Genomic DNA, 27497 nt, shown 5'->3' with positions numbered 1-27497 from the left:
AGCCTTGCGCGAATTATGGGCATTATTTCCGGCTCTAAGTAAACAAATGGTTTCTTCGTTCATTCATGAAGAGCTTGCCAAACAAATAATGATGTGGGAACACAACCTAACGGAGATCAAGAAGGGTAAGCCTACCTTTACCCTCCGTAATTGATGGTTGGTTGGGAAGGTGATGTGAAGAAGTGACCTCGTATCACGTACGGTAGCATATTTACTTACTTTGTTGAATCCGTAGCTTGCGATGGTAAGGCGATGAGCAACTTAAAAAGTTTGGAGGCGTACTAATATCTACACAGTAACAAAGTCGGACGAGTGTTATTGAAAGATGCTGGAGACGACCGTGTCTACCTAAAAGCAGACATAGAGCCGAGTCAGAGCCTGCGCACATCTCATCACAAGGCGTGGGTACTTGCATCAACGACAGGTGTCATACAGAGAGTGGGTTGCTCATGTATTGCAGGGCCAGGACACTCTTGTAGTCATGCTGCAGCAATTCTGTGGAAGGTCAGGAAAGTAACGACCAAAAATGACATGAAAGTGCAGAACAACGGGTACTCAAAGAGAGGTTTGGGTCAAATGGTCTTCTTCAACTAAGTTGCAGATGTAGACAACAGCAGCAAAGCAGGCCCACGCCAACATGATTCAGCCTACACGAACACACTGTCACACTGAGCACAGCACAACACCAACCTGAAGGAAGTGCACAATGTTTTATGAGGCCTACATCAAATTATCCCCCGTACAAGCAGCTACATTGATGGAGGAAACCAAGATCCAAAGTGCTTCACAGCTATGGCATGATGCTTGGAAGCTGCGTCTAACAGCCAGCACAGCAAAACGAGAACCCCAAACTAAACACCACAGATCCCAAAAAATGTGAATATGAGCATTTGTACCCAACCTTCACTGGCAATACAGCAACAAAGCATGGCAAGGAAAATTAGGTCAATGTCATCACACTCCTGGAGAGCAGAGGGCATGTTGTGGAGAACAGAGGCCTGGTGGTGCACCCTGACCATCCTTGGTTGGTAGCCAGCCCAGATAGGATCCTTGATGCAACACAGCTCCTTGAGATCAAGTGCCCCTTTAAGAGTTCCACATCTCTAACAGAATTTCTGAGTCGACCAAATGGTGACATCAAAAGCTTGGATGATGGATAGTACCTAATTTGTCCCAATGGAAAAATGGATACTACCTTCAGGTGGGTAAAAATGTTTAAGAAAATAGATGATTAGCTGTATTATTACAACTATTGAACATTGTATTGTAAACTCATACTAATCAGAATTGTGTGGCAATGTGCTTTCTTATTCCTTCTTTCAGACACAAGTGTCCATGATGTGCCTGGGCCTACAGAGCTGCAAGCTGGTTGTCTGGACACCAAGCAAGCACATAGAAGTGGACATTCCATTTGATAAAGACTACACAGTTGCACATGTGCAACAGCTGCATAAGTTCTACTTTTTACAGATGCTACCTAGGTTGGCTGATGATTTGGCTGAAAAGAAGATACATCTCTGCCCAAAGTACCTGTTCTCTTTAAGTAAATGGAGGTGAGCAGTAGATTGAATATGCTGGGCATACACAATTCAATTAGTTTGAGTGTGGACTTACTTCAAGAAGTACTGTTTTAATAAATATATATATTAAATAATACATAAGATACTAATATTAGATAATCAATGTATTAAGAGATATACCTACACTAACACAGTGTAATGATAAATTACCCTGAAAAACCTGTGGCATAGTAGCCTTTGTCTCACAAGGCAGCCATGGAATGAGATCCTTTGTGTGCTCAGCAATGACATCTATCCAGAATTTCAATGTTTTACAGAACTGACCGGGTGACCTTTTGAAGAGTCTTGCTAAATCAGCTACAACAAAGTTCTGTTTAAGTTTCATTAGTGTCAACAGAATTTTGTCTACAACTGGCATCGTTGATGATGTGGGGGCAAAAACTTTTAAGCAAGACACAAGTGTTGAATTCTAGTAGTGGAATCCCTGTGTTCAGCAGACAGTCTGCATCCTCTTTCAAAGTAACATCTGCAACAGACAGTGACCTCTCGGGCTGGTGCAGTCGTCATGCCACATGTAATGGAGTAGGTGTGGTCCTCCATTGCTGGGTCTGACTGCTGTGTTTGGGCATCATGGAAGGTCTTTGAAATAGGACCTGGCTCCTCAGAAACCTCCACCACACCAGACTCACCTGCAGGTGATTAGTTGAAAATGAATATGAATATAGATGATTAGTTCATGAGATTATTTGTTAAGGATCTGGAAAAGCAAATACACTCATTTGAGATACTTTTAGAAACATTTTAAACTCCCTGTGCCTTAAAGCGTTTATCAGACTGTTCTCTACTGCAAATAAGCACTCTAAACCCAGTGGGATACATAGACTAGGTTTAATATTTTCTAAATAAATATTATATCTATTAGCTAGAACAGGGAATGAAATTAACACTTGCCAAATACAGGGTAAATGTTGGATGTGGCAGGCAAACATTTCAGGTCACTTGCCACCATGGCAGATAAAATAACCTATTAATATTATTATACTTTAAAAATAATCATGGATTAAGGTTACACTATGTACCATATTTGTAATGTCAAGTAGCCTACCACTCACTCATTGTTTACAATTATAAAGCGTTTAACATAGATTTCATAACTGGCAGATTTTTTTTAAGTGTCTGGGAGAAATTAAAGAGATTAATTTCAGACCCTGACAAGAAGCTATCGTAGTCAAATATCTAGCAAAAACTGAAGACAAACACGCGAGATCAAAACTACTCGACATGTCTGTCAACCATCCTGCTGAGGCGGTGTCTCTTCTCTGGTGGCCTCTCATTGCAACATATGCATGTGACTGAGCAAATGTGTCATCATTTGTCATTTTTTCCCTATCTCGATGATTCACCTAACACGTCACTGTCATACGTTTGTACATTCAATAGTGCACCACTGTGAAGTAATTAGTGAGAGACTAGTTGGAAAGTATGAGGAGTCCCACCCACCTTCGTTATATACATACAGGCTGAGCTTGAAAAATAGAACAGCGCGGGCAGGGAGAGACGTCTAGCAAACCAAAAGTAAGTGACAAACTAAATGCATTTTTTGCGTAAATCGAAGCTGAACTAGCTATAATATATCAATCGTTTCCAGTAGCGATAGTGCATAATACATTTTTCGGGGTTTTGACACATTGCTTGGATACATTCATTTCTCTACTAGCGAGCCCTCTTGCGCGAAGGCTATACACAATATAACAAAATGTCTAATTGCAATGATAAAGTAGGCTAGGCCTATGGTTAGTTATAGAACTACTTGAAATTTATGTTTGAGTAATTTGCCTGACAACGACAGGCGGCTTCGGTAAATTTGCTTTTCTTCCGATTAGCTTCCCGATGCGGAAGCTTGACAATGTAACAAAAGTACAACTTAAAGTGTAAAATGTAAAGTTTCCCTGGCTACCTTCCGCCTAAAAAGTCGACCAAAAGTTTAGTGGTGTAATTTTTGCATGGTTTCGATATTTTGCTTTCGTCCCTCTCCTCACCCCAACCTGGGCTCGAACCAGGGTCCCTCTGCACACGTAGACAACAGTTACCCTTTGCCCAGGTAGAGGCGAGGAGAATAACGGGAGCTATAATGGTACATTGATGCTGTTGACCCGGGTCACTGGTTGCTGCGGAAAAGGAGGGGGTCAAAAGGGGGGTGAATGTAACCAGTGTGAAATGGCTAGCTAGTTAGCGGGGTGGTTTTCTAAAATTTATTTTTCGTTTTTATTTCACCTTTATTTAACCAGGTAGGCTAGTTGAGGACAAGTTCTCATTTGCAACTGCGACCTGGCCAAGCTAAAGCAAAGACACAGACAACAACACAGAGTTACACATGGAGTAAACAATAAACAAGCCAATAACACAATAAACAAATCAATGACACAGTAGAAAAAAATAAAAGTCTATATACAGAGTGTGCAAAAGGCATGAGGAGGTAGGCAATAAATAGGCCATAGGAGCGAATAGTTACAATGTAGCAGATTAATACTGGAGTGATACATGAGCAGATGATGATGTGCAAGTAGAGATACTGGTGTGCAAAAGAGCAGAAAAGTAAATAAAATAAAAGCAGTATGGTAATGAGGTAGATTGGGTGGGCTATTTACAGATGAACTATGTACAGCTGCAGCGATCGGTTAGCTGCTCAGATAATTGATGTTTAAAGTTGGTGAGGGAAATAAAAGTCTCCAACTTCAGCAATTTTTTATTTTGTTTTTTGCAATTTGTTCCAGTCACTGGCAGCAGAGAACTGGAAGGAAAGGCACCCAAATGAGGTGTTGGCTTTGGGGATGATCAGTGAGATATACCTGCTGGAACATGTGCTACGGGTGGGTGTTGAGATAAGGCGGAGCTTTACCTAGCATAGACTTATAGATGACCTGGAGCCAGTGGGTCTGGCAACGAATATGTAGCGAGGGCCAGCCGACTAGAGCATACAGGTCGCAGTGGTGGGTGGTATAAGGTGATTTGGTAACAAAACGGATGGCACTGTGATAGACTGCATCCAGTTTGCTGAGTAGAGTGTTGGAAGCTATTTTGTAGATGACATTGCCGAAGTCGAGGATCGGTAGGATAGTCAGTTTTACTAGGGTAAGTTTGGCGGCGTGAGCGAAGGAGGCTTTGTTGCCAAATAGAAAGCCGTTTCTAGATTTGATTTTTGATTGGAGATGTTTAATATGAGTCTGGAAGGAGAGTTTACAGTCTAGCCAGACACCTAGGTATTTATAGTTGTCCACATATTCTAGGTCGGAACCGTCCAGGGTGGTGATGTTAGTCGGGTGGGCGGGCAGCGAACTGTTGAAAAGCATGCGTTTGGTTTTACTAGTGTTTAACCTCTAGTGACACCCCATCCTGTGAACGGGACCGTTGTCATCATCTGACACTAATTAGCATAACACAACGGACATAAATCTTCCTAGAAAATATTCCTATTCATGAAAATCACAAGTGAAATATATTGGAACACAGTTTAGCCTTTTGTTAATCACCCTGTCATCTCAGATTTTCAAAATATGTTTTACAGCCAAAGCTAGACAAGCATTTGTGTAAGTTTATCGATAGCCTAGCATAGCATTATGCCTTGCTAGCAGCAGGCAACCTTGTCACGAAAATCAGAAAAGTAATCAAATTAAATAGTTTACCTTTGATGAACTTCGGATGTTTTCACTCACGGGACTCCCAGGTAGATAGCCAAAGTAAATTTTTTCCCCAAATATTATTTTTGTAAGCGAAATAGCTCAGTTTTTTCTTCACGTTTGGCTGAGAAAAATTGACCGGACATTGCGGTCAGAGGCTATTGTTGTCTCTGATTGGGGATCACATTTAGGCAGCCTTTTCCCACCTGTTTGTTGTGGGATCTTGTTTTTGCTTAGTTGCCTGTGAGCACTGCATTTGCTGCACATTTCGTTTGCTGTTTACTGTTTTTGTGAGTTTCATCTGAATAAACATGTGGAACTCTACGTACGCTGCGCCTTGGTCCGTTAATTCTACAAACGAACGTGACATTGAATGAATGCTTACGGACCTGCTGCCTACCACCGCTCAGTCAGACTGCTCTATCAAATATCATCGGCCATGCCGATTAATCGGTCAACCTCTATATTGAACATGAGGAATATGCCCACACACTTAAGCACAAGACCTACTCCCATTCGCCCAGCAAACATTTGTGTGCTTTACAGGGCCTTACACATATGGATCCCATATGGCTACTTATATTTATATACAGATCTGTATACATGTGTAACGTTACTTACATTTGATCAATAGAAAGGTGCCACATTTCATTCTAATGTATCAGAGCGATTGTGTTCCAGGTGGTAGCCTGTTTCTTAATTTAGGCTATATTTGCCATTGATTTGTGGTTTGATTATTATACAGGATGTTAATAGCCTATGGGCTTTGGTGAGTATGCTGAACTTGTGTTCTGGTCAAATGCTTTGGTTTCTTATGTTGATGTCTTTGTGTCACAATTTCACTCCTGTATTACACTGTTGCTTGTTTACTTGAAATCTATAGGCCTCAGGCCACTGATAAGGGAAAGAGAAATACATTTGTGTTGAAATTAGTATTAGTTGTAGATAGGTTAGATAAATGAGAAGCATGGTTGATTGCTTTAGCCTCTGGTGTTTGGACTTTGGCTTTCTCGCTTAGTTTCATTTTAGGCTGTTGTCTTAGACTTGTGTCCGTACGGTACACTCCTAGAAAAAATGGTTCTGTGATTGTCCACATAGGAGAACCATTTTTGTTCCTGGTAGAACCCTTTTTGGGTCCAAGTTGAACTGTTTTGGGTTTCATGTAGAACCCAAAAGGGGTTAATTAAAAGGTTCTCCTATGGGAACAGCGAAAGTACCCGTTTTGTTATAGATAGAAAAAAAGTGCTAAGAATGTAGATTAAATGGGTGACGGTGTAATAACAGTTATGTAGTCCTTAAATCCATTAATATTATACTATAAAATTAGTTTGACACCCCTGCTGAACTTTGTACTGAATGTGCGTTTTATGTTGGCACACCTTGGGTCTAGTCAGTGACATAAAATAGAATGAATAGAGCTGACATGATTCCCTATTCTATCTGACAGACATAAATGTATGATGTAGAACAGATATGACTATCTGAACATTCTATAACTTTAAATCAAATCAAACGTATTTATAAAGCCCTTCGTACATCAGCTGATATCTCAAAGTGCTGTACAGAAACCCAGCCTAAAACCCCAAACAGCAAGCAATGCAGGTGTAGAAGCACGGTGGCTAGGAAAAACTCCATAGAAAGGCCCGAACCTAGGAAGAAACCTAGGGAGGAACCAGGCCTCTTCTAGCTGTGCCGGGTTGAGATTATAACAGGACATGGCCAAGATGTTCAAACGTTCATAGATGACCAGCAGGGTCAAATAATAATAATCACAGTGGTTGTCGAGGGTGCAACAGGTCAGCACCTCCGGAGTAAATGTCAGTTGACTGACTTTACATCTTCCGGAACAGGCTCTTGACCTAGAACTGTGTTCCTATTCAAATACAAAAAACAGTCTGTCATTCTTTTCAGTGTCACTAAAATGCAAATGATGAGAAGGAATACTTCCATGGAACCATACAGTGGCAAGAAAAAGTATGTGAACCCTTTCGAATTACCTGGACATACCTGGTCATACAATTTGATCTGATCTTCATCTAACAATAGTCAAACACAGTCTGCTTAAACTAATAACACACAAACATTCATATGTTTTCATGTCTTTATTGAACACACCGTGTAAACAATCACATTGCAGAGTGGAACAAGTATGTGAACCCTTGGTTTTAATAACTGATTGACCCTACTTTGGCAGCAATAACCTCAAGCAAACATTTTTTTGTAGTTGCAGATCAGACCTGCACAACAATCAGGAGGATCAGCAATTTTCTTGTGATGTCTGTTGTGAACCACTATCTTGAGGTCATGCCACAGCATCTCAATCGGGTTGAGGTCAGGACTCTGATTGGGCCACTCCAGAAGGCGTATTTTCTTCTGTTGAAGCCATTCTGTTGTTCATTTACTTCTGTGTTTTGGGTCATTGTCCTGTTGCATCACCCAACTTCTGTTGATCTTCAATTGGTGGACACATACGATAACATTCTCCTGCAAAATGTCTTGATAAACTTGGGAATTCATTTTTCTGTTGATGATAGCAAGCTGTCCAGGCCCTGAGGCAGCAAAGCAGCCCCAAACCATGATGCCCCTTTCACCATACTTTACAGTTGGGATGAGACTTTGATGTTGGTGTGTTGTGCCTTTCTTTCTCCACACATTGTGTTGTGTGTTTCTTCCAAACAACTCAACTTTAGTTTCATCTGTCCACAGAATATTTTGCCAGTAGCGCTGTGGAACATCTAGATGTTATTTTGCGAACTTCAGAAGTGCAGCAATGTTTTTTTGGACAGCAGTGGCTTCTTTTGTGGTGTCCTTCCATGAACACCATTCTTGTTTAGTGTTTTACATATCATAGACTCGTCAACAGAGATGTTAGCATGTTCCAGGGATTCCTGTAAGTCTTTAGCTGACACTAGGATTCTTCTTAACTGTCACGCCCTGACCGTAGATTGCTTTGTATGTTTCTGTTTTTTGTTTGGTCAGGGTGTGATGTGGGTGGGCATTCTATGCTTGTATGTCTAGGTTTTGTATTTCTATGTTTTGGCCGGGTATGGTTCTCAATCAGGGACAGCTGTCTTTCGTTGTCTCTGATTGAGAACCATACTTAGGTAGCCTGTTTTCCCACTGTTAGTTGTGGGTGGTTATTTTCTGTTTAGTGTTTGTTGCACCTGTCAGAACTGTTTCGGCTATGCTTTTTGTATTCAGTTCTCAGTCAGAGTAAATAATATGAACATGTACCACGCTGCACCTTGGTCTTCACCTTCTTCTAATGAAAGTCGGTACATTAACCTCATTGAGCATTCTGTGCTGTGCTCTTGCAGTCTTCTTTGCAGGATGGCCATTCCTAGGGAGAGTAGCAACAGTGCTGAACTTTCTCCATTTATAGACCATTTGTGTTACCGTGGACTGATTGATGATCATCAAGGCTTTTAGAGATACTTTTGTAACCCTTTCCAGCTTTATGCAAGTCAACAATTCTTAATCTTGGGTCTTCTGAGATATATTTAGTTTGTGGCATGATTCACATCAGGCAATGCTTCTTGTGAATAGCAAACTCACATTTTATGAGGGTTTTTTATAGGGCAGAGCAGCTCTAACCAAAATCTCCAATCTCGTCTCAATGATTGTACTCCAGGTTAGCTGACTCCTGACTCCAATTATATAATTGGAGAAGTCATTAGCCTTGGGGTTCATACTTTTTCCAACCTACACTGTGAATGTTTAAATTATGTATTCAATATAATTTGTGTGATATTAGTTTAAGCAGACTGTGTTTGTCAGTTGTTGTGACTTAGATGAAGAACGTATCTAATTTTATGACCAATTTATGCAGAAATCCAGATAATTCCAAAGGGTTCACATACTTTTTCTTGCCACTGTAGGTGTCTGAGCAATGCAGCAAACACCCCACTTTCAAAATAGGGGTGCAAACGTATGTTCTGGCATTCCACATTTTTAACCAGAAAATGATCATGGTTCATTGGGTAATTTGTCATTTTCAATTATTAGCAATGTTTTGAGCTAGTCTGTCTTAAAATAGATATGTGCATTGTATATATGATATAACAATTAACAGATTGTATTTTGCACCCACTCCCCACTCAAGATGAATGGTTTTGCCCAATCAAAGTTTGCTTTGCTCCAGTGCACCACTGATTTGGTTCAGTGCAGTTAGGAATCACTAAATGCACCACTGGTGAAAAGGCAACTGCAAAATACAATTATATATTTTGTTGTGCTGTTAAATTTGTATAATTGTTTTATATATTTTGTTGTGCTGTTGTTAAATTTGTATAATTGTTTCATGTCCTATGGTGTTGGTCCAATGGTGTTACATATAATTTGAACTGTGTGCACCAGGAGCAAATTCAAGGCGTTCACACTTTATCAGCCCAGGGCCAAGAGCCTCTTTAGCAAAAGGGAGATTTTAGCCCGGGGCTAAGCGAGTATTCACACTTGCACATTCTAAAGTGGGCTAGCACCAACCCAGGGTTAGCTGGCCCAGCTCCAGAGCAGGGTTAGCACCGATTTATAGCCTCTGAAACACTGTGCCAAAATGGCCAGTTTGAATCAGGGTCAATAACAATGCCTAGAATGCCAAAGTCACTTAATTTACATAGCTATGCTTAAATTTGTATAATTGTTTTATATATTTTGTTGTGCTGTTGTAGTGCGTCCTGCTATCTGTCAATCGCCAGAATGCTTACTGTCCAATCACAAAAGCTCCACGGTCACTTAATTTACATAGCTATGCTTGTGACGCCTGTAATGCGTTATGCAATGTTGGCTGCAAATCTATACTATTTCATCCTTCCATCTGTGGACAAAAAAAAACAATACTTTAATCTGTGCAAAAACATTGGTTGCTATGCAGCAGGCTGGCTAACGTCTTCTCCCTTATCCAACTAAAGTTACAAACTCTACAGCTGGAAAGGCAGTAAACGCTCAATTTTTGTCCGTTTTCATAGGTTTTTATTTACATTTAATTTAATATATGATAATAGTGTTCCATGATTTCACCTGAATCAGAAAAGTTTATCGTGCGGGCACAGCATGCTCTGTGACGTTACTGGGGCGAGATCGAATTTCAAAAGTGAAACATTGTTTCCGAGGTCAGACAGGCAGAGAGCAAGGTTTATAAAGACCGTCACGGTTGGAAATCAAATGCTAGGCTAGAAGCAATATGAAATGTAAGGCATAAACGCCGACGTTCTGTAAATTGCCTTGGAAATAATGGAGGACGCCGTTCCGGAAAACAGCTGGTCAAACTAGAAACACGTGGAAGGATTTGACAGCACAGAGCCACTTGAGGGACCACTTGAGACATTCATGTTCATCACTCACCACGTTAGGTTACCAATCGATGATCTCTGCAAAAACAAATCACTACGTTTTTCTTCCTCGTTGGACCAGCGTTTACAATGTATATCATTTCAGCTTGTGTAGTTGTTGGTTTAGCTTTCTATAACGTTGTAGCAAGTAAGGTCTGCATGTATGTGTAGGCGCATATTGCGTCATGATTGCAAGGTGTCCCGATAACTTTTCCAACTGTCCCGTTATCTGGTTTTAATGTCCATTATTGAATGCCCTTCTAGCCAATCAAAAACGAGTATTCAACAACGTTGTGGTATATTTAAAAAGTATAAAAGTGTAATTTTCCTCCACACGCGGTTTACAGGCATTTAACACCATATGGCATTTTTTTGCCATCTATTTTCCAACTACAATCGGTTAAATCACATTCGTAAAATGTTTTATGCAGTTACAAAGGTAATGGTCCTGGCTGAGCCCCATATGCGAGCTCAGCAGTGCACCATGGCCGAATCACGGTTACAAATCAAATTGTATTCCTGCTTATGCTTTGTAAACAACAGGTGTGGACTAACAGTGAAATGCTTACTTTCGGCCGTTCCCAACAATGCAGGGACGAAAGAAATAGAGAAATTATAGAAAAGTAAAACACATAATAATACAAGTAGTAATAGTTACACAATGAGTAGGCTAATGATAACAATATACACTGAACAAAAATCAAAAGGCAACATGTAAAGTGTTGGTCCCATGTTTCATGAGCTGAAATAAAAGATCTCAGAAATGTCTCTCAAATTTTGTGCACAAATTTGTTTACATGTCTGTTATTGAGCATTTCTTCTTTGCCAAAAAGAAGAAGTTCTACTGGCATCCGCCAAACCCAGATTCGTCTGTCGGACTGCCAGATGTTCTCTGGAGTGATGAATCACGCTTTACAGGTGTTTCCACTGCTCCACAGTCCAATGGCAGCGAGCTTTACACCCCTCCAGCTGACTCTTGACATTGTGCATGGTGATTTTAGGCTTGTGTGCGGCTGCTCGGCCATGGCAACCCATTTTATGAAGCTCCCAATGAACAGTTCTTGTGCTGATGTTGTTTCCAGAGTCTGTTTGGAACTCTGTAGTGAGTGTTGCAACTGAGGACAGATGCTTCAGCACTCGACTGTCCCGTTCTGTGAGCTTGTGTGGCCTGGAGACGAAAGAAATGCACACCAGTTTAGGCGGGGTGCTGGCTAGCGGAGTAGAACACTTGAAAAAGAAAAGGAGAGCCGCACACTCTAGGAGCTCAGATGCAATAAATGTATAACCAACGCTCCAACAACCAAGCTTGTGTGGCCTACCACTTTGCAGCTGAGCTGTTGTTGCTCCTAGACGTTTCCACTTCATGATAACAGCACTTACAGTTGACTAGGGCAGCTCTAGCAGGGCACACATTTTACGAACTGACTTGTTGGAAAGGTGGAAAGTCACTGAGCTCTTCAGTAAGGCCATTTTACTGCCAATGTTTGTCTATGGAGATTGCATGGCTGTGTGCTCGATTTTAAACACCTGTCAGCAACGGGTGTGACTGAAATAGCCGAATCCACTCATTTGAATGAGTGTCCACATACCCTGTGTATATATAGTGTAATTTATTGTGGCAAAACCTAAAAAACAATTCTGTTCTCTTCATGAATATGGATTCCCACTGTTAAACAGTGTGGAATTGTAGGAAAAATGTATCTAAAATATTCTGGAGGGAAATACAGATTTAACCACAAAGATGAGGGAGGGTTTTCAATGCCTCTCAAAGAAGGGCACCTATTGGTAGATGGGTAAAAACAAAAAAAGCATATCCCTTTGAGCATGAAATTAATAATTACACTTTGGATGGTGTATCAATACACCCAGTCACTACAAAGATACAGGTGTCCATCCTAACTCAGTTGCTGGAGACGAAGGAAACCGCTCAGGGATTTCACCAAGAGGCCAATTGTGACTTTAAAACAGTTGCAGAGTTCAATGGCTGTGATAGGAGAAAACTGAGGACAAATTAACAACATTGTAATTACTCAACAATACTAACCTAAATGACAGAGTGAAAAGAAGGAAGCTTGTATAGAATAAAAATATACCAAAACACGTATCCTGTAATAAGGAACTAAAGTAAAACTGCAAATAACGTGGTGAAGAAATTTACTTTAAGTCCTGAATACAAAGCATTGTTTGTGGCAAATCCAACACAACGCATCACTGAGTAACACTCTTCTTATTTTCAAGCATGGTGGTGGCTGCATCATGTTATGGGGGATATGCTTGTCATCGGCAAGGACTAGGGAGTTTTATTAGAATAAAAATAAACTGGATAGAACTAAGCACAGGCAAAATCCTTCAGAAAAACCTTTTTGTCTGCTTTCCAACAGATACTGGGAGAGGAATTCACCTTTGAGCAGGACAATAACCTAAATCACAAGGCCAAATATTCACTGGAGTTGCTTACCAAGACATCATTGAATGTTCCTGAGTGACCTAGTTAGTTTTGACTTAAATAGGCTTGAACATCTATGGCAAGACTTGAAAATGGCCATCTAGCAATGATTTACAACAAACTTCACAGACTTTGAAGAATTTTAAAAAAAGAATTATGTGCAAATATTGTACAATCCAGGTGTGAAAATATCTTAGACTCACAGCTGTAATTGCTGCCAAAGGTGATTCTAACATGTATTGACTCAGGGGTGTGAATACTTATGTAAATGAGATATTTCTGTATTTCATTTTCAATAAATGTGCAGAAATGTCAAAAGTGTTTTCACTTTGTCATTATAGGGTATTGTCTGTAGATGGGTGAGAAAAAAATATATTTTGAATTCTGGCTTTTACACAACAAAATGTGGAATAAGTTAAGGGGTATTAATAGTTTCTGAAGGCACTGTATGTGTCCCAAAAATATTATTTCTGTGTTTAGTTTTTGTAAACTTCAGGAAAATACTAAATTTCATGTATGTAGTTGTTCCATTTATACACAGTTACCCATAAATTGATCATGTTAAAAATTAAACCATCAGCCAAGGAAATCACGATTCATTCCTGCTTAATGGGTCATCCTGAGGAATATAGCCATGTTTCTTCTCCCCAGCTAAACTTCATGGAGAGGGGAGTGGCCCACTGCATTTTCCTGTCATCATAACCTAACCCGGAACAGAAAAACTCCAAACAGAATGCTTTTACACATAAAAAATAGGCCTTACATTTAGATATTTTTCCTTATTTCAGACCATAAACCATGAGTTATCCAGGATACCCCGCTCAAGCTGGTGGCTATCCCCCTCAGCCGGGCGCCTACCCACCCCAAGCTGGAGGCTATCCCCCTCAGCCGGGCGCCTACCCACCCCAAGCCGGAGGCTATCCACCCCAGGCAGGTGGTTACCCACCCCAGGCAGGTGGTTACCCCCCACCGGCTGGTGGCTATCCACCACAGCCTGGAGCTGGAGGGTACCCAGCCATACCCCCAGCAGGTAAGGCCTCAGGACAACAGATATGCCTAATATATGCACATGCAGCATGTTTTATATGTTTTATTCTCTAAACAACCTTCGCTGTGCTGAGAGACAACACTCACAGACCAACTTGTGACTGACATAGTACTCCCATTCTGCTGACTAGAATTGGCAAGTGTGTTTATTGCTAGTCCTGGTGTTTCATTCCAAAGCCAATTTAATACGGACCCATTTTTTTACCTCTCTGCCCTAGCAGCAATACCAGATATTTGTTAAAACTTCTCTAGTATGAAGTTTAAGCACTTTCTATTTAAAATAGAACAATTATCCTCTGGTTTATCCCCATCTATGTCATCTGTTACAGATAGTTGGGGAGGTGGTGCTGGTTTCCCCGCCTTTGGTCTTGATAATCTGTCCAACCCTGGATTCAGCGCAGGCAATCTCCCAGCCATGGTAAGTCTGGCATGAAAATACAGTACAACCCATCCCCATGAATTGCACGGCCAATAATGGAAATCACAACCCAATTATTGACTTTTTACCCAGGTCATCTTTTTCTCATATCTATCTATGTTGCAGCTTTCTGGTTAACCTTCCTTAATAGTCTCTCTCGCGTGACTAAAATAATGTAGCTCATGTTTATTAGCTTAGATAGTGCTTCAAAAACATAATAATTTGCTGCAACCTTCTCTTTCACTGTTGTAATCCTTCAAAACTCCATGTTTTGTATACTTCATTTTTTATATTGTCTTTTATTTTCTCTTTATTAAAAAAACAAAAGCAGATGTTTAATCAACATCTATAATACATAATTGATTATTTACAAAACAGCTTTGCTTGCAGATTAATTGAAACCAATCAGCTTCCTGCACATTTTATTGGATGCCCACTTCTGCTCCAATCACATGCCAACCCGATCTCCGCAGCCATGTTCATGGATACCCCCACCCTGCCCCCCAGCCCCCTAACCAACAGCCCTATGGTATGTACCCCCAGCCAGGAGAGCAGATGCCCCAGCCTCAAGGCCCAGGCATGGCCTATCCAGGCCAGCCCATGCCTGGCTACCCACGGGCACCCTCACCCAACCCCTCCATGCCGGGTTACGGAGGAGGACCAGCGCCTAATCAGCCCATGCCAGTGTACCCTCAAGCCCCGTCGCCCAACCCGTCCATGCCTGGAGGTGGAGCCATTCCAGTCTCTCCTGCCATCAATGTAAGACACACTGGGAGGATTTAACCCTATTTTGACAATAGTCCTTCAAAATACCATTTTAGGACAGGCATACATCTGGTTAAGGGTCCATACTTTATCCAAGGGTTTAAACTTGAATACCTAAATGTTCTGCACTAATATTGATTGGGCTTCTATCGTTTTCTTACTCTTCTTGAGATGTCAATTATAAGAGATTTTGCCAGGAGTTTTACTAGCAAATAACACTGACAGTGTTAAGCAATCAGGTTTCATTATGGATTAATTCCCTTTTCTTTCAGAGAGGATTCAGGGGAAGCATCAAGGATTATCCGGGAGCAGACCCACTGAGAGATGTGGAGGTTCTGAGGAAAGCCATGAAGGGCTTTGGTGAGTTGGTTAAATAGACACTGTCCAGAAACAACCCCTAGCCCCTTAAACTGGAGTCTCGTGAGTGAGTTAGACCCTGTCCAGAAACAACCCCTAACCTTTTATACATTGGTCCAGTGATTGAGTTAGTTAGTGGCAAGCCATATTTGACATTTGTATATACAGTGTGTATGATATTATAAATACCTCACATGCGACTCGTAATAAGACTAAGCAATAGGCCAATATTTTTTTAAATCTGACTCATAAAGATAATTACGAATATGCAAAAGACTACAGTTAAACCATGTGCAATCGAGTATAATGCGTTTAGCTGACTAAGGAATGGTCATGGGAAGTGACTATCAAAGCAAGTATTATTTCATAACTGTAAAATGAATACAAGACATAAAGCTTAAGTTATAAGGTTATACTGACATTAACAAAGCATTATTGTAGGCATATACACTATCGGTCAAGTTTTAGAACACCTACTCATTCAAGGGTTTTTCTTTATTTTTTACTATTTGCTCCATTGTAGAATAATAGTGAAGACATCAACACTATGAAATAACACATATGGAATCATGTAGTAACTAAAACAGTGTTAAGCAAATCAAAATATATTTTATATTAAAACATTTTTAAATAGCCACCCTTTGCCTTGATGACAGCTTTGCATAATCTTGGGATTCTCTCAACCAGCTTCACCTGGAATGCTTTTCCAACAGTCTTGGAGTTCCCACATATGCTGAGCACTTGTTGGCTGCTTTTCCTCACTCGGTGGTCCAACACATCCCAAACCATCTAAATTTGGTTGAGGTCAGGTGATTGTGGAGGTCAGGTCATCTGATGCAGCACTCCATCACTCTGCTTCTTGGTAAAATAGCCCTAACACAGCCAGTGTTGGGTTATTGTCCTGTTGAAAAACAAATGATAGTCCCACTAAGCCCAAACCAGATTGGATGGCGTATAGCTGCAGAATGCTGTGGTAGCCATGCTGGTTAAGTGTGCCTTGAATTCTAAATACATCACAGACAGTGTCACCAGAAAAGCACCGCCACACCATATCACCTCCTCCTTCATGCTTCACGGTGGGAAATACACATGCGGAGATCATCCGTCTCACAAAGACACGGCGGTTGGAACCAAAAATCTCCAATTTGGACTCCAGACCAAAGGACACATTTCCACCGGTCTAATGTCCATTGCTCGTGTTTCTTGGCCCAAGCAAGTCTCTTCTTCTTATTGGTGTCCTTTAGTAGTGGTTTCTTTGCAACAATTCGACCATGAAGACCTGATTCAAGCAGTCTCCTCTGAACAGTTGATGTTGAGATGTCTGTTACTTGAACTCTGTGAAGCATTTATTTGGGCTGCAATTTCTGAGGCAGGTAACTCTAATGAAATGATACTCTGCAGCAGAGGTAACTCTGGGTCTTCCATTCCTGTGGAGGTCCTCATGAGAGACAGTTTCATCATAGCGCTTGATGGTTTATACGACTGCACTTGAAGGAACTTTCAAAGTTCTTTAAGTTTTCCGTATTGACTGACCTTCGTTTTTTAAAGTAATGATGGATTGTAGTTTCTCTTTGCTTATTTGACCTGTTCTTGCCATAATATGGACTTGGTCTTTTATTATTACCAGGGCTATCTTCTGTATACCACCCCTACCTTGTCACAACACAACTGTTTGGCTCAAACGCATTAAGAAGGAAAGAAATTCCACAAATTAACTTTAAGGAGGCACACCTGTTAATTGAAATGCATTCCAGGTGACTATCTCATGAAGCTGATTGAGAGAATGCCAAGAGCATGCAAAGCTGTCATCAAGGCAAAGGGTGGCTATTTGAAAAATCTCAAATCTCAAATATATTTAGATTTGTTTAATACTTTCGGTTACTACATGATTCCATATGTGTTATTTCATAGTTTTGATGTCTTCACTAGTATTCTACAATGTAGAAAATATGAAAAAGAAATACAAATTCTTGAATGAGTAGGTGTTCTAAAACTTTTGACCGGTAGTGTAGATTCTAAGGTTAACTTACAAGGCAAAGCATGGACAAAGAGAGGCTTACTAGCCAGAGGCCTAGAAGCCGAGGAAATGAGAATTGATCATACAACCTTCCTCCATGGACTGGATACAGGATAAGAGACAGAACAAAGGCATTTAATTCCATTTATAACATCTGAAGGTGTATCCTTTCAACCCAGAACCAATCACCTTTGATCAATCAAACGATACAAAGTTTACAGTGTAACCTGACCACCAAGGCCCAATCTCCGCAGGGTGTCACAGCATTTAAATGGTTTTGTGGGGGATGAGACCAGTGTAAATATGACATAATTCCTGAGAGGACCATAAAACCTTTTTGCATATAGCAATTCAGATTTCACCCTGTACAGATACAAGTAACCACAGAGATCATACATGCACATAGTTAGCATCAGAGTTATCCTCAGTGAACACGTTTCAGATATATACCAAACATGGATACTATAGTACTATTCAATTACATTCAATAGTCAGTCTTCTGAATACTGTAACAGAGAGAAACATTTTGGTGGAGGGAGGGCTGACTAGTCCTTTGGCATTGTCTCCTGTCTTCCAACTCCAGGTGTCAGAGAGCACATGAATAAGGGCCGAGCATACATAAGCCCTATCTAATCTTGGAACCAGAAACAAATATTACATGCGTAATGGCCAGATGTCACGAGAGAATAGGCCCTGTCCAGAAACAACCCCTTGTCAGTAACCTTATACAATACACACTTGTGTAGATCTGAAAGGAATGGATAGGTAAATTCAACACTAGCAATGACATTGCCTTCTATCATTGAGCCTCAATCTTTGAATTACTTAATTATGTATGAAGACCTGGTAATGATATTTGCTGAGCTATACTAGTAAAAAAAAATGATGTTATAAACTCATGAAGGGAAATGGATGGGCAGTTTTGAATATGTGTTCTGACAGGGAACTTGTCCTACAGGTACTGATGAACAGGCCATCATAGACCTGCTAGGGAGTCGCTCAAACATACAGCGTGTTCCCATGCTCGCGGCCTTCAAAACTTCCTACGGAAAGGTAATACAGTTACATTTAAAAACATGATACTTTATTTATCTAATTTGAGTTATTATGGAACAAATTAATATAATGAGTGTTACAGCATCATACAATGATCTGTATAAGTGAGGTTCAGGGAGGGTCAGAGGGTATATCTCAACAGCAGCTGATGGTTCTGCCAGTTAACAACGTAGCTGGGGGACTTGATTCCCTCAGACCCCATTATAGCAGTATCCGGAACACACATGGCACAGCAGTTGAACACAGATAGCATTAATGCTTGAAGTGAACTGAAGTAGGTCTCGCCACTCATTTTGGGTGCCGGTACGCTTTCTATATATTTGCCATTACTTTTCATATTTTACAGCCAATATTCTAAAAGAGGTGCCAGTACTCAAGCAGTACAGGAAATGACGGTGCCGATATTCAAGTTATAGAACAGTGAAAGTGCTTGTTCTCTGTACCACTGAGCACCAGCCCAACTCAAGAATATATTGGTTAGCATTGAATTACACCAAGCTTGTATCCCCTTACCTTCCTAGGATCTGGTTAAGGATCTGAAGTCAGAGCTGTCAGGGAACTTTGAGAAGCTGGTGCTGGCCATGTTGAAGACCCCAGCCCAGCTTGATGCATATGAACTCAAAGATGCCATTAAGGTTTGTGAAAGGGTTTTTATAATCACTGACATGGATACTCTCTCTTAGCGTGTGTGTGTGTTTGCGTTCGTACGTGCAAACAAGTGGAATGTTTTTGTTTTGTGTTTGACACAACTAGCTAAACTAGTTTAACGAACAGAGAAATAGTAATATTCATGTCGTAAACCTACCAACTGTTCTCTACTGTATGTTCTGACAGGGTGCAGGGACAGACGAGGCTTGTCTGATAGAGATCCTGTCCTCTCGCTCCAACGCAGAGATCAGAGAGATCAACATGGTCTACAAGACAGGTAAGTTCCTCAGGGATGACAGACAGTGTTGAGGAAAAAACCTTTGAAATAAATATGAGAAGTGTACTGCTCTGGACTGTGCTGTGTAAGAAAGCTGTGTGTGTTATTTCAGAGAATAAGAAGTCACTGGAAGATGCCATCAGTGGGGACACCTCAGGACACTTCCGTAGACTCCTCATCTCTCTGGCCCAGGTACAGCCTATGGCCCATAGATGTAGAATAATGTATACATTAGAAATACATATACATAGGAATAGATACAGTACATACAGTTGAAGTCGAAGGTTTACATACACCTTAGTCAAATACCTTTAAACTCAGTTTTTCACAATTCCTGAAATTGAATCCTAGTAAAAAATTCCCTGTCTTAGGTCAGTTAGGATCACCACTTTATTTTAAGAACGTGAAATGTCAGAATAATAGTAGAGAGAGTTATTTATTTCAGCTTTTATTTCTTTCATCACATTCCCAGTGGGTCAGAAGTTTACATACACTTAATTAGTATTTGGTAGCATTGCCTTTAAATGGTTTAACTTGGGTCAAACGTTTCAGGTACCCTTCCACACGCTTCTCACAATAAGTTGGGTGAATTTTGGCCCATTCCTCCTGACAGAGCTGGTGTAACTAACTCCTAGCTCGCACACGCTTTTTCAGTTCTGTCCACACATTTTCTTCAGGATTGAGGTCAGGGCTTTGTGATGGCCACTCCAATACCTTGACTTTGTTGTCCTTAATCCATTTTGCCACAATGCTTGGGGTCATTGTCCATTTGGAAGACCCATTGCGACCAAGCTTTAACTGACTGATGTCTTGAGATGTTGCTTCAATATAGCCACATAATTTTCCTGCCTCATGATGCCATCTATTTTGTGAAGTGCACCAGTCCCTCCTGCAGCAAAGCACCCCCACAACATGATGCTGCCACCCCCGTGCTTCACGGTTGGGATGGTGTTCTTCGGCTTGCAAGCCTCCCCTGTTTTCCTCCAAACATAACCATGGTCATTATGGCCAAACAGTTCTATTTTTGTTTCATCAGACCGGAGGACATTTCTCCAAAAAGTACAGTCTTTGTCCCAGTGTGCAGTTGCAAACTGTAGTCTGGCTTTTTTCATGGCGGTTTTTCAGCAGTGGCTTCTTCCTTGCCGAGCGGCCTTTCAGGTTATGTCGATATAGGACTCGTTTTACTGTGGATATAGATACTTTTGTACCTGTTTCCTCAAGCATCTTCACAAGGTCCCTTGCTGTTGTTTTGGGATTGATTTGCACTTTTCGCACCAAGGTACGTTGATCTCTAGGAGACAGAACGCGTCTCCTTCCTGAGTGGTATGACGGCTGCGTGGTCCCATGGTGTTTATACTTGCGAACTATTGTATGTACAGATGAACGTGGTACCTTCAGGCGTTTGGACATTGCTCCCAATGATGAACCAGACTTGTGGTTGAAGTCTGTAGTTGTAGTCTGTGGTTGAAAAATTAGTTTTACATTTGTAAAGTTTTGTAACACATTTCATACAATTATACTCTTTGTGCCATGGGGCAGAGATACCTTTTTGAAGTTTTAAAGCAAATTTCCTGCAATTCTACACATTTTGCCATGACTTATGCCATGTTAGTGATATCTGAGTGAGAGTGACTAACAAAATCAATGGGCCCTGCGTGCCCTGTCAGTATTCACCCATTAACACTACAAGGTGTAGATAACTGGCTGGACTAATTTACTAACCTACTTGTTAGCTGACATGGTTAATTGAGTGACTGTCAGTGACTGAAAAAACAAGAGAAAAACTGCTGATGCACAACCAAATGTCTAACTTGCACGTTGGGTATTCTACCATTCTAACTCTCAACAGTTCCAGTCGGGGTCCCTAAGCGATCGCTTATGTTGCCTATGCCTGCAGCTGGCCCTGATTATGTGTTGTGTTTGTGCTCTCAGGGTAATCGAGATGAAAGAGAGACAGTGGACATCTCTGTAGCCAAACAAGATGCCCAGGTAAATTGTCATTTCTTATCTATAATGAACCTTGTGACGTCTAATCTACAGACTGTATTGTGTCTTCAACATACTTAGGAACAGGTGTTTTTCATTAAATTTGAGCTGGAAAAACTCAGGACCCTACACGGCATACTTTAAATCTCTACCTACTCATTGAAAGATGCCTGTGTGTATTGTGTGCCCTCTGTCCAGGCCCTGTATGCTGCTGGAGAGAACAAGGTGGGAACAGATGAGTCCAAGTTCAATGCCATCCTGTGTGCCAGGAGCAAACCCCACCTCAGAGCAGGTAACTACAGGGGAGAGGAATGGTACTGTAAGAAGTCAAATATCAATTAAATGTACACTCACTTGCTAGTTTATTAGGTACACCACCCATTCACGAATATGGTTCACTCCTTCAGACGGTGAGTAACGTGGTCGTGGCTTGCTATATAAAGCAAGCAGGCAGACAGGCATCGAAGCATTCAGTTACTGTTAGAATCTACGGTAGAATGGGCATAACTAGTGACCTAAAGGACTTTGAGCATAGTATGGTCTTCAGTGTCAGGCGCACCGGTTCCAGTGTCTCAGAAACGGCTGCCCTCCTGGGCTTTTCACGCACGAGAGTGTCTAGGGTTGACAGAGAACTGTGCGACAAACAAAAAACATCCAGTCGGCTGCGGTCCTGTGGGCGAAAACATCTTGTTGATGAGAAGGAGAATGGCAAGAATCGTGCAAGCTAGCATGCTGGCCACAAACATGCAAACAACGCCGCAGCACAACAGTGGTGTGCAGAATGCACAACTCGTTAAACCCTGTCACGGATGGGCTATTGCAGCAGACGACCACACTGGGTTCCTATCAGCTACAAAAAGCAGCTCAAGTGGGCACGCGATCACCAACACTGGACAATTAAGGAGTGAAAAAATATTGCCTGGTGTGACAAATCCCAGTTCCTGTTGCATCATGCTGATGGCTGAGTCAGGATTTGGCGTAAGCAGCATGAGTCCATGGACACATCCTGCCTGGTATCAACGGTACAGTCTGGTGGTATAATGGTGTGGGGAATATTTTCCTGGCACACGTTAGGTCCCTTGATACCAATTGAGCAACGTTTGAACGCCACACCTTGTAGAATCCATGCCTCCAGGATTCCGGCTGTTCAGGAGGCAAAAGGGGTCTGACCCGGTACTAGATGGCCACTGAGTGTATATGAAATATCAGTCCTCTGGTGCTGTCCGCTCATCTTGATTCATAGCTTTTGCCACTACCTTATCCGTGTGTGTGTGTGTGCCTGTGTGTGCGTGCATATGTGCAGTGTTCCATGAGTATCAGCAAATGTGTGGCAGAGACCTAGAGAAGAGCATCGACAGAGAAATGTCTGGAGACCTGGAGAGTGGAATGGTGGCCGTGGGTAAGAGGACACCTTTTCGTTAACACAAACCCATTCAGGTCACACCTACACGTCTACGTCTACTCTACGCAAACACATACTAACACTCTATGTCACACCACTACACACACACAGAGTGAAATACCCAGATGTATGTGTAGGGGATTACCAAAAAAAAACTTGAACAATGGTTCCACCCAATTCCTGTATGGGGTTTCACTGTTTGACGTAACAGTAGCTGGGAATTTCTTTTTAAGCTGAATGTGTTATGTTATGGGATTTATATGAATAATGACTAACTTATGTATACATTTAACGTAGAACTATAACTAAACAGTAGAATACTACCCTGTCACTGTATGAATGTATGAATCCTATTATAATCAAAACACTGAATATAATGTGTGTAGTTTTAGTCAAGAATTAGAACGAGGACTTTCTGTTCCTTGTTCGAAACGAATGGAGCTATCGCCAGACCGGCTGGAATACTGTGTTCCTTACAGGACATTCTGTCCCCACCCAGAAAGGGGAGAGACCTTGGGCTTGTAGTAGATTGTCTGTCACCTGTTAAACAATGTGAGAAGGCTTGTCAACTATATTGCCATTGTATCTGAGAGGAGGAGGGACATTTATGACGAAATGTGAGGTATATAAACCAATGTACATGGTATTATGAGCAGAGCTCTCGAGAATAAGCACTATTGGCTAAGTTGACTGATCTCTGTCCATTTCATTTAAATAAGAACCTTACAAATTCTTAGAAAATGACAGAGTGTGTTAATTGCATTGGAAAATGAACATGAGAACAAAATTCTCTTGACAGTTAACACCCATAGCTTACTCATTCTTACTGTGAAAAGATGTTATAGAAGAAGCTATAACAATATGTGAGTTGTCACACTGTTGCTGTCTGAATGAGTAATTGGTGTTGTTATTTTCCTTCACTTGGCTATCGTTGCTCCGGTTAATGGTACAGTAACATGCTTTTAGATTATTTTGACTGGGTGACATCGTTGTTATTATCTGACTTTGTATCAAGAGATGCTCACTCTCCATACACACTTCATAGTAACGATGTGTTGTTTGCTTGTTCCATTATGCATGATGTTTGTCCGTACAGAAGTCATGTTGATGTGATGTTTAAAAATGTATTTCACGCTTCTGACTGTGTTTATAAAACTACATTCATATATTTTCATATACACTGAGTATACAAAACATTATGAACTCTTTGCATGACATAGACTGACCAGGTGAATCCAGGTGAAAGCTATGATCCCTTATTGATGTCACCTGTTAAATACACTTCAATCAGTGTAGATGAAGGGGAGGGGACAGGTTCAAGAAGGATTTTTAAGCATTGAGACAATTGAGACATGGATTGTGTATGTGTGCCATTCAGAGGGTGAATGTCCAAGATAGAAAATGGGCTTTTGAAAGGGGTATGGTAGTCGGTGCCAGGCACATCAATTTGTGTCAAGAACTGCAACACTGCTGGGTTTTTCACGCTTAACAGTTTCCCGTGTGTATCAAGAATAGTCCACCACCCAAAGGCCATCCAACCAACTTGACACAACTGTTGGAAACATTGGTGTCAACATGGGCCAGCAGCCCTGTGGAACACTTTCAACACCTTGTAGAGTCCAGGCCCTGACGAATTGAGACTGTTCTGCGGGCAAAAGGGGCGGGTGCAACTCAATATTTGTATGTTTTGTACACTCAGGGTATTTTCAAGTTCTGGTTTCAGATATGACTTGACAATCTTTTCAGTTTTATCCCTTCATATCATTTTTAACCGTTAGTTTTGTTTGTTTCTGAGAGTTTCCTTCAACACACAGTATCAGTCACCTTGTCTCAAGTCTGTTTGTGCTCTTGCAAACTCAAAGGCTTTCATTTTCAAGCTAAACATTTGGCATGACAATGACTGACTAGGAGTTGGCATTGTAGCACAAACAGACTGGCCATGTTATCAGTCCCTCCCTCCGAAGACTAGCGCCCGCCTACTAAGGTTAATTCTAACCCTCTGCTCTCTCTGTGTTCCAGTCAAGTGTATTAAGAACACACCCGCCTACTTTGCTGAGAGACTTTACAAGGCCATGAAGGTAAGACATGCCCCGTTTCTGTCTGTATGTCTGTCTGGACTGATTACAACATATTGTACATACAGCACAGAACAACAAAACTGTCCACGACAGATAAGTGAACACTGTTTACACTCACTACATTTTCACTTTACCAGTCCCAATGATATTGCATTATTACAGTAATTGCTTCTGATAACTGTACTCTTTAAATAAGTGTGTGTGTGTGTGTGTGTGTGTGTGTGTGTGTGTGTGTGTGTTTGTGTGCGCGCGCGTGTGCATGTGCGTGTTTTCTCAGGGGGCCGGGACCAAGGACAAAACCCTGATTAGGATAATGGTGACCCGTTCTGAGGTGGACATGTTGGATATCCGTCAGGAATACGTCAAGACATATGGCAAGTCGCTCTACACAGACATCTCTGTAAGTATCTCTCCTCATCACTACACAAATTCCAACACACATACACACACCAGTACCTTCAATAATGCTACTGCTATAGAGCAAGTTGGGCATTCTAGTATGATGTTCTGGACTAGTTTGTTGATGTGTTTGTTGTTGTCTATGACAGGGAGACACTTCAGGGGACTATAAGAAACTGCTGTTAAAGCTGTGTGGAGGGAGCGACTAGAGGAACCATGTCAGCTTTCTTTACAGGATGTCCCCCACACTATATCTCCAATGTTTACATATATACCCATTTACTGACTAGCCTATAATAGTATATATATATATATATATTCCTATCTATCTATGCATGCACCACAGTCAGCAATACTGCATGCCATGCCATCCATTTTCTTCATTGCAACTTTTAGCACATGTTATATGATATGAGAACCTCCAATCATAAAAGCTGTTCCTTTTCTATATTTTGTATGAGCAAGAAAGTATATGTTTTTCCATAAGTGTAATATCAGTGCTGGATATTATAACTTAGTCAGGGTAAAAATGCCCTAAAGGTGCAACGTGCAACTTTGATTAGAATTTGAATTTAAATAAAAAAATATTTTATTTTTTCAAGCCTGTGCCAATATTATGCATATCTAATTGTATATGTTAACTAAGTAGTAATTGGTTTAGTTGAAATGTTAAATACATGACTCTGAAGTCAGAATACTTAGCAGCTAAAGTACCTAAAGTACCAAAGTGTTCGGTTTATATTTGTGTTTATATGGTGTGTGTGTACACTATCATTGTGTTTTTTTTGTCTGCTGTTTGCTACAATCTCTTTGAGCATATCTGTCAATCTAACTTCTAACTAAAATCTAATTTCATTAACGGTGCTCTGATTTAATATTACATCTGAAAATAAATGTTGAGAAACACTGCTGTTTTTTCCCCTACTGATGATTTCATCCATTTAAAAAAAAAAAAAAAACTTTATTTAACTAGGCAAGTCAGTTAAGAACAAATTCTTATTTTCAATGACGGCCTAGGAACAGTGGGTTAACTGCCTGTTCAGGGGCAGAACGACAGATTTGTACCTTGTCAGCTCGGGGGTTTGAACTTGCAACCTTCCGGTTACTAGTCCAACACTCTAACCACTAGGCTACCCTGCCCATCCATGCTAATGTTGTTGTTGCATTATACTGTGTTTTAGTCTTGAGGCAAGGAAGAGCACTAATTCCTGTTTCTGACCCCAGGCCCCTGACACTTTCAACAAATGGCTGATATTCTTGGCCTGTTATTTGTGGAGTCAGTGAGCAAAGGAGAAAACCGTGCCAGTTGCAATGACCTTTATTTGAAAGCAGTCACAGCAATATGATTTTGTAGACAAGTCGTTTTTATTTTTTTATTTCACCCTTATTTAGCCAGGTAGGCAAGTTGAAACAAGTTCTCATTTACAACTGCGACCTGGCCAAGAATAAAGCATACATACAACAACACATGGAATAAACAAAACATACAGTCAATAATACAGTTGTAGAAAACCTATATACAGTGTATGCAAATTAGGTAAGAAAATGAAGGTAAGGCAATAAATAGGCCATGGTGGCGAAGTAATTACAATATACCAATTAGACACTAGAGTGATTGATATGCAGAATATTAATTTGCAAGTAGAGATACTGGGGTACAAAGGAGCAAGATAAATAAATAAATACAGTATGGGGATGGGGTAGTTAGATGGGCTATGTACAGGTGCAGTGCTCTGACAGCTGGTGCTTAAAGCTAGTGAGGGAGATATGAGTCTCCAGCTTCAGTGATTTTTGCAATTCATTCCAGTCATTGGCAGCAGAGAACTGGAAGGAAAGGCGGCCAAAGGAGGAATTGGCTTTAGGGGTGACTAGAGAGATATACCTGCTGGAGCGCGTGCTACGGGTGGGTGCTGCTATGGTGACCAGTGAGCTGAGCTAAGGCGGGGCCTTACCTATCAAATATTTGTAGATGACCTGAAGCCAGTGGGTTTGGCGACGAGTATGAAGCGAGGGCCAGCCAACGAGAGCGTACAGGTCGCAGTGGTGGGTAGTATATGGGGCTTTGGTGACAAAACGG

The 27497-nt window shown here is 41.0% G+C and overlaps 1 protein-coding gene across 2 annotated transcripts; it reads left to right on the top strand.

The window, feature by feature from the left end:
- Positions 1–2939: 2939 nt before the first annotated feature.
- Positions 2940–26329, top strand: LOC139381738 (annexin A11a). Of its 2 annotated transcripts, XM_071125478.1 has the most exons (15): positions 2940–3095; positions 13759–14000; positions 14347–14435; positions 14979–15194; positions 15473–15560; positions 18533–18627; positions 19152–19265; positions 19465–19555; positions 19668–19747; positions 21488–21544; positions 21740–21833; positions 22845–22940; positions 24963–25021; positions 25299–25421; positions 25570–26329. In XM_071125478.1, the coding sequence occupies exons 2-15, from the start codon at positions 13769–13771 to the stop codon at positions 25627–25629; spliced, it is 1494 nt and encodes a 497-aa protein (XP_070981579.1). In that variant the 5' UTR covers positions 2940–3095; positions 13759–13768; the 3' UTR covers positions 25630–26329. The 2 variants fall into 2 exon arrangements, with proteins under 2 accessions (XP_070981579.1, XP_070981580.1); XM_071125479.1 differs by lacking the exon at positions 14979–15194 and having other exon boundaries at positions 2968–3095; positions 25570–25833.
- Positions 26330–27497: the final 1168 nt, after the last annotated feature.

The sequence above is a fragment of the Oncorhynchus clarkii genome, chromosome 23, assembly GCF_045791955.1.
Source record: "Oncorhynchus clarkii lewisi isolate Uvic-CL-2024 chromosome 23, UVic_Ocla_1.0, whole genome shotgun sequence".
Taxonomy (NCBI): Eukaryota; Metazoa; Chordata; class Actinopteri; order Salmoniformes; family Salmonidae; genus Oncorhynchus; species Oncorhynchus clarkii.
Note: the sequence above shows the minus strand (reverse complement) of the source record. Positions and strands in the feature narration are given on the sequence as shown.

Excerpts from the sequence above, each read along its gene's own strand:
- LOC139381738 (XM_071125478.1), top strand. The coding sequence starts at position 13,769 with ATGAGTTATCCAGGATACCCCGCTCAAGCTGGTGGCTATCCCCCTCAG. Across the intron at positions 14,436-14,978 it reads CAGGCAATCTCCCAGCCATG|CCAGGAGAGCAGATGCCCCA; the intron begins GTAAGTCTGGCA and ends ATGTACCCCCAG. Across the intron at positions 25,022-25,298 it reads GACTTTACAAGGCCATGAAG|GGGGCCGGGACCAAGGACAA; the intron begins GTAAGACATGCC and ends GTGTTTTCTCAG.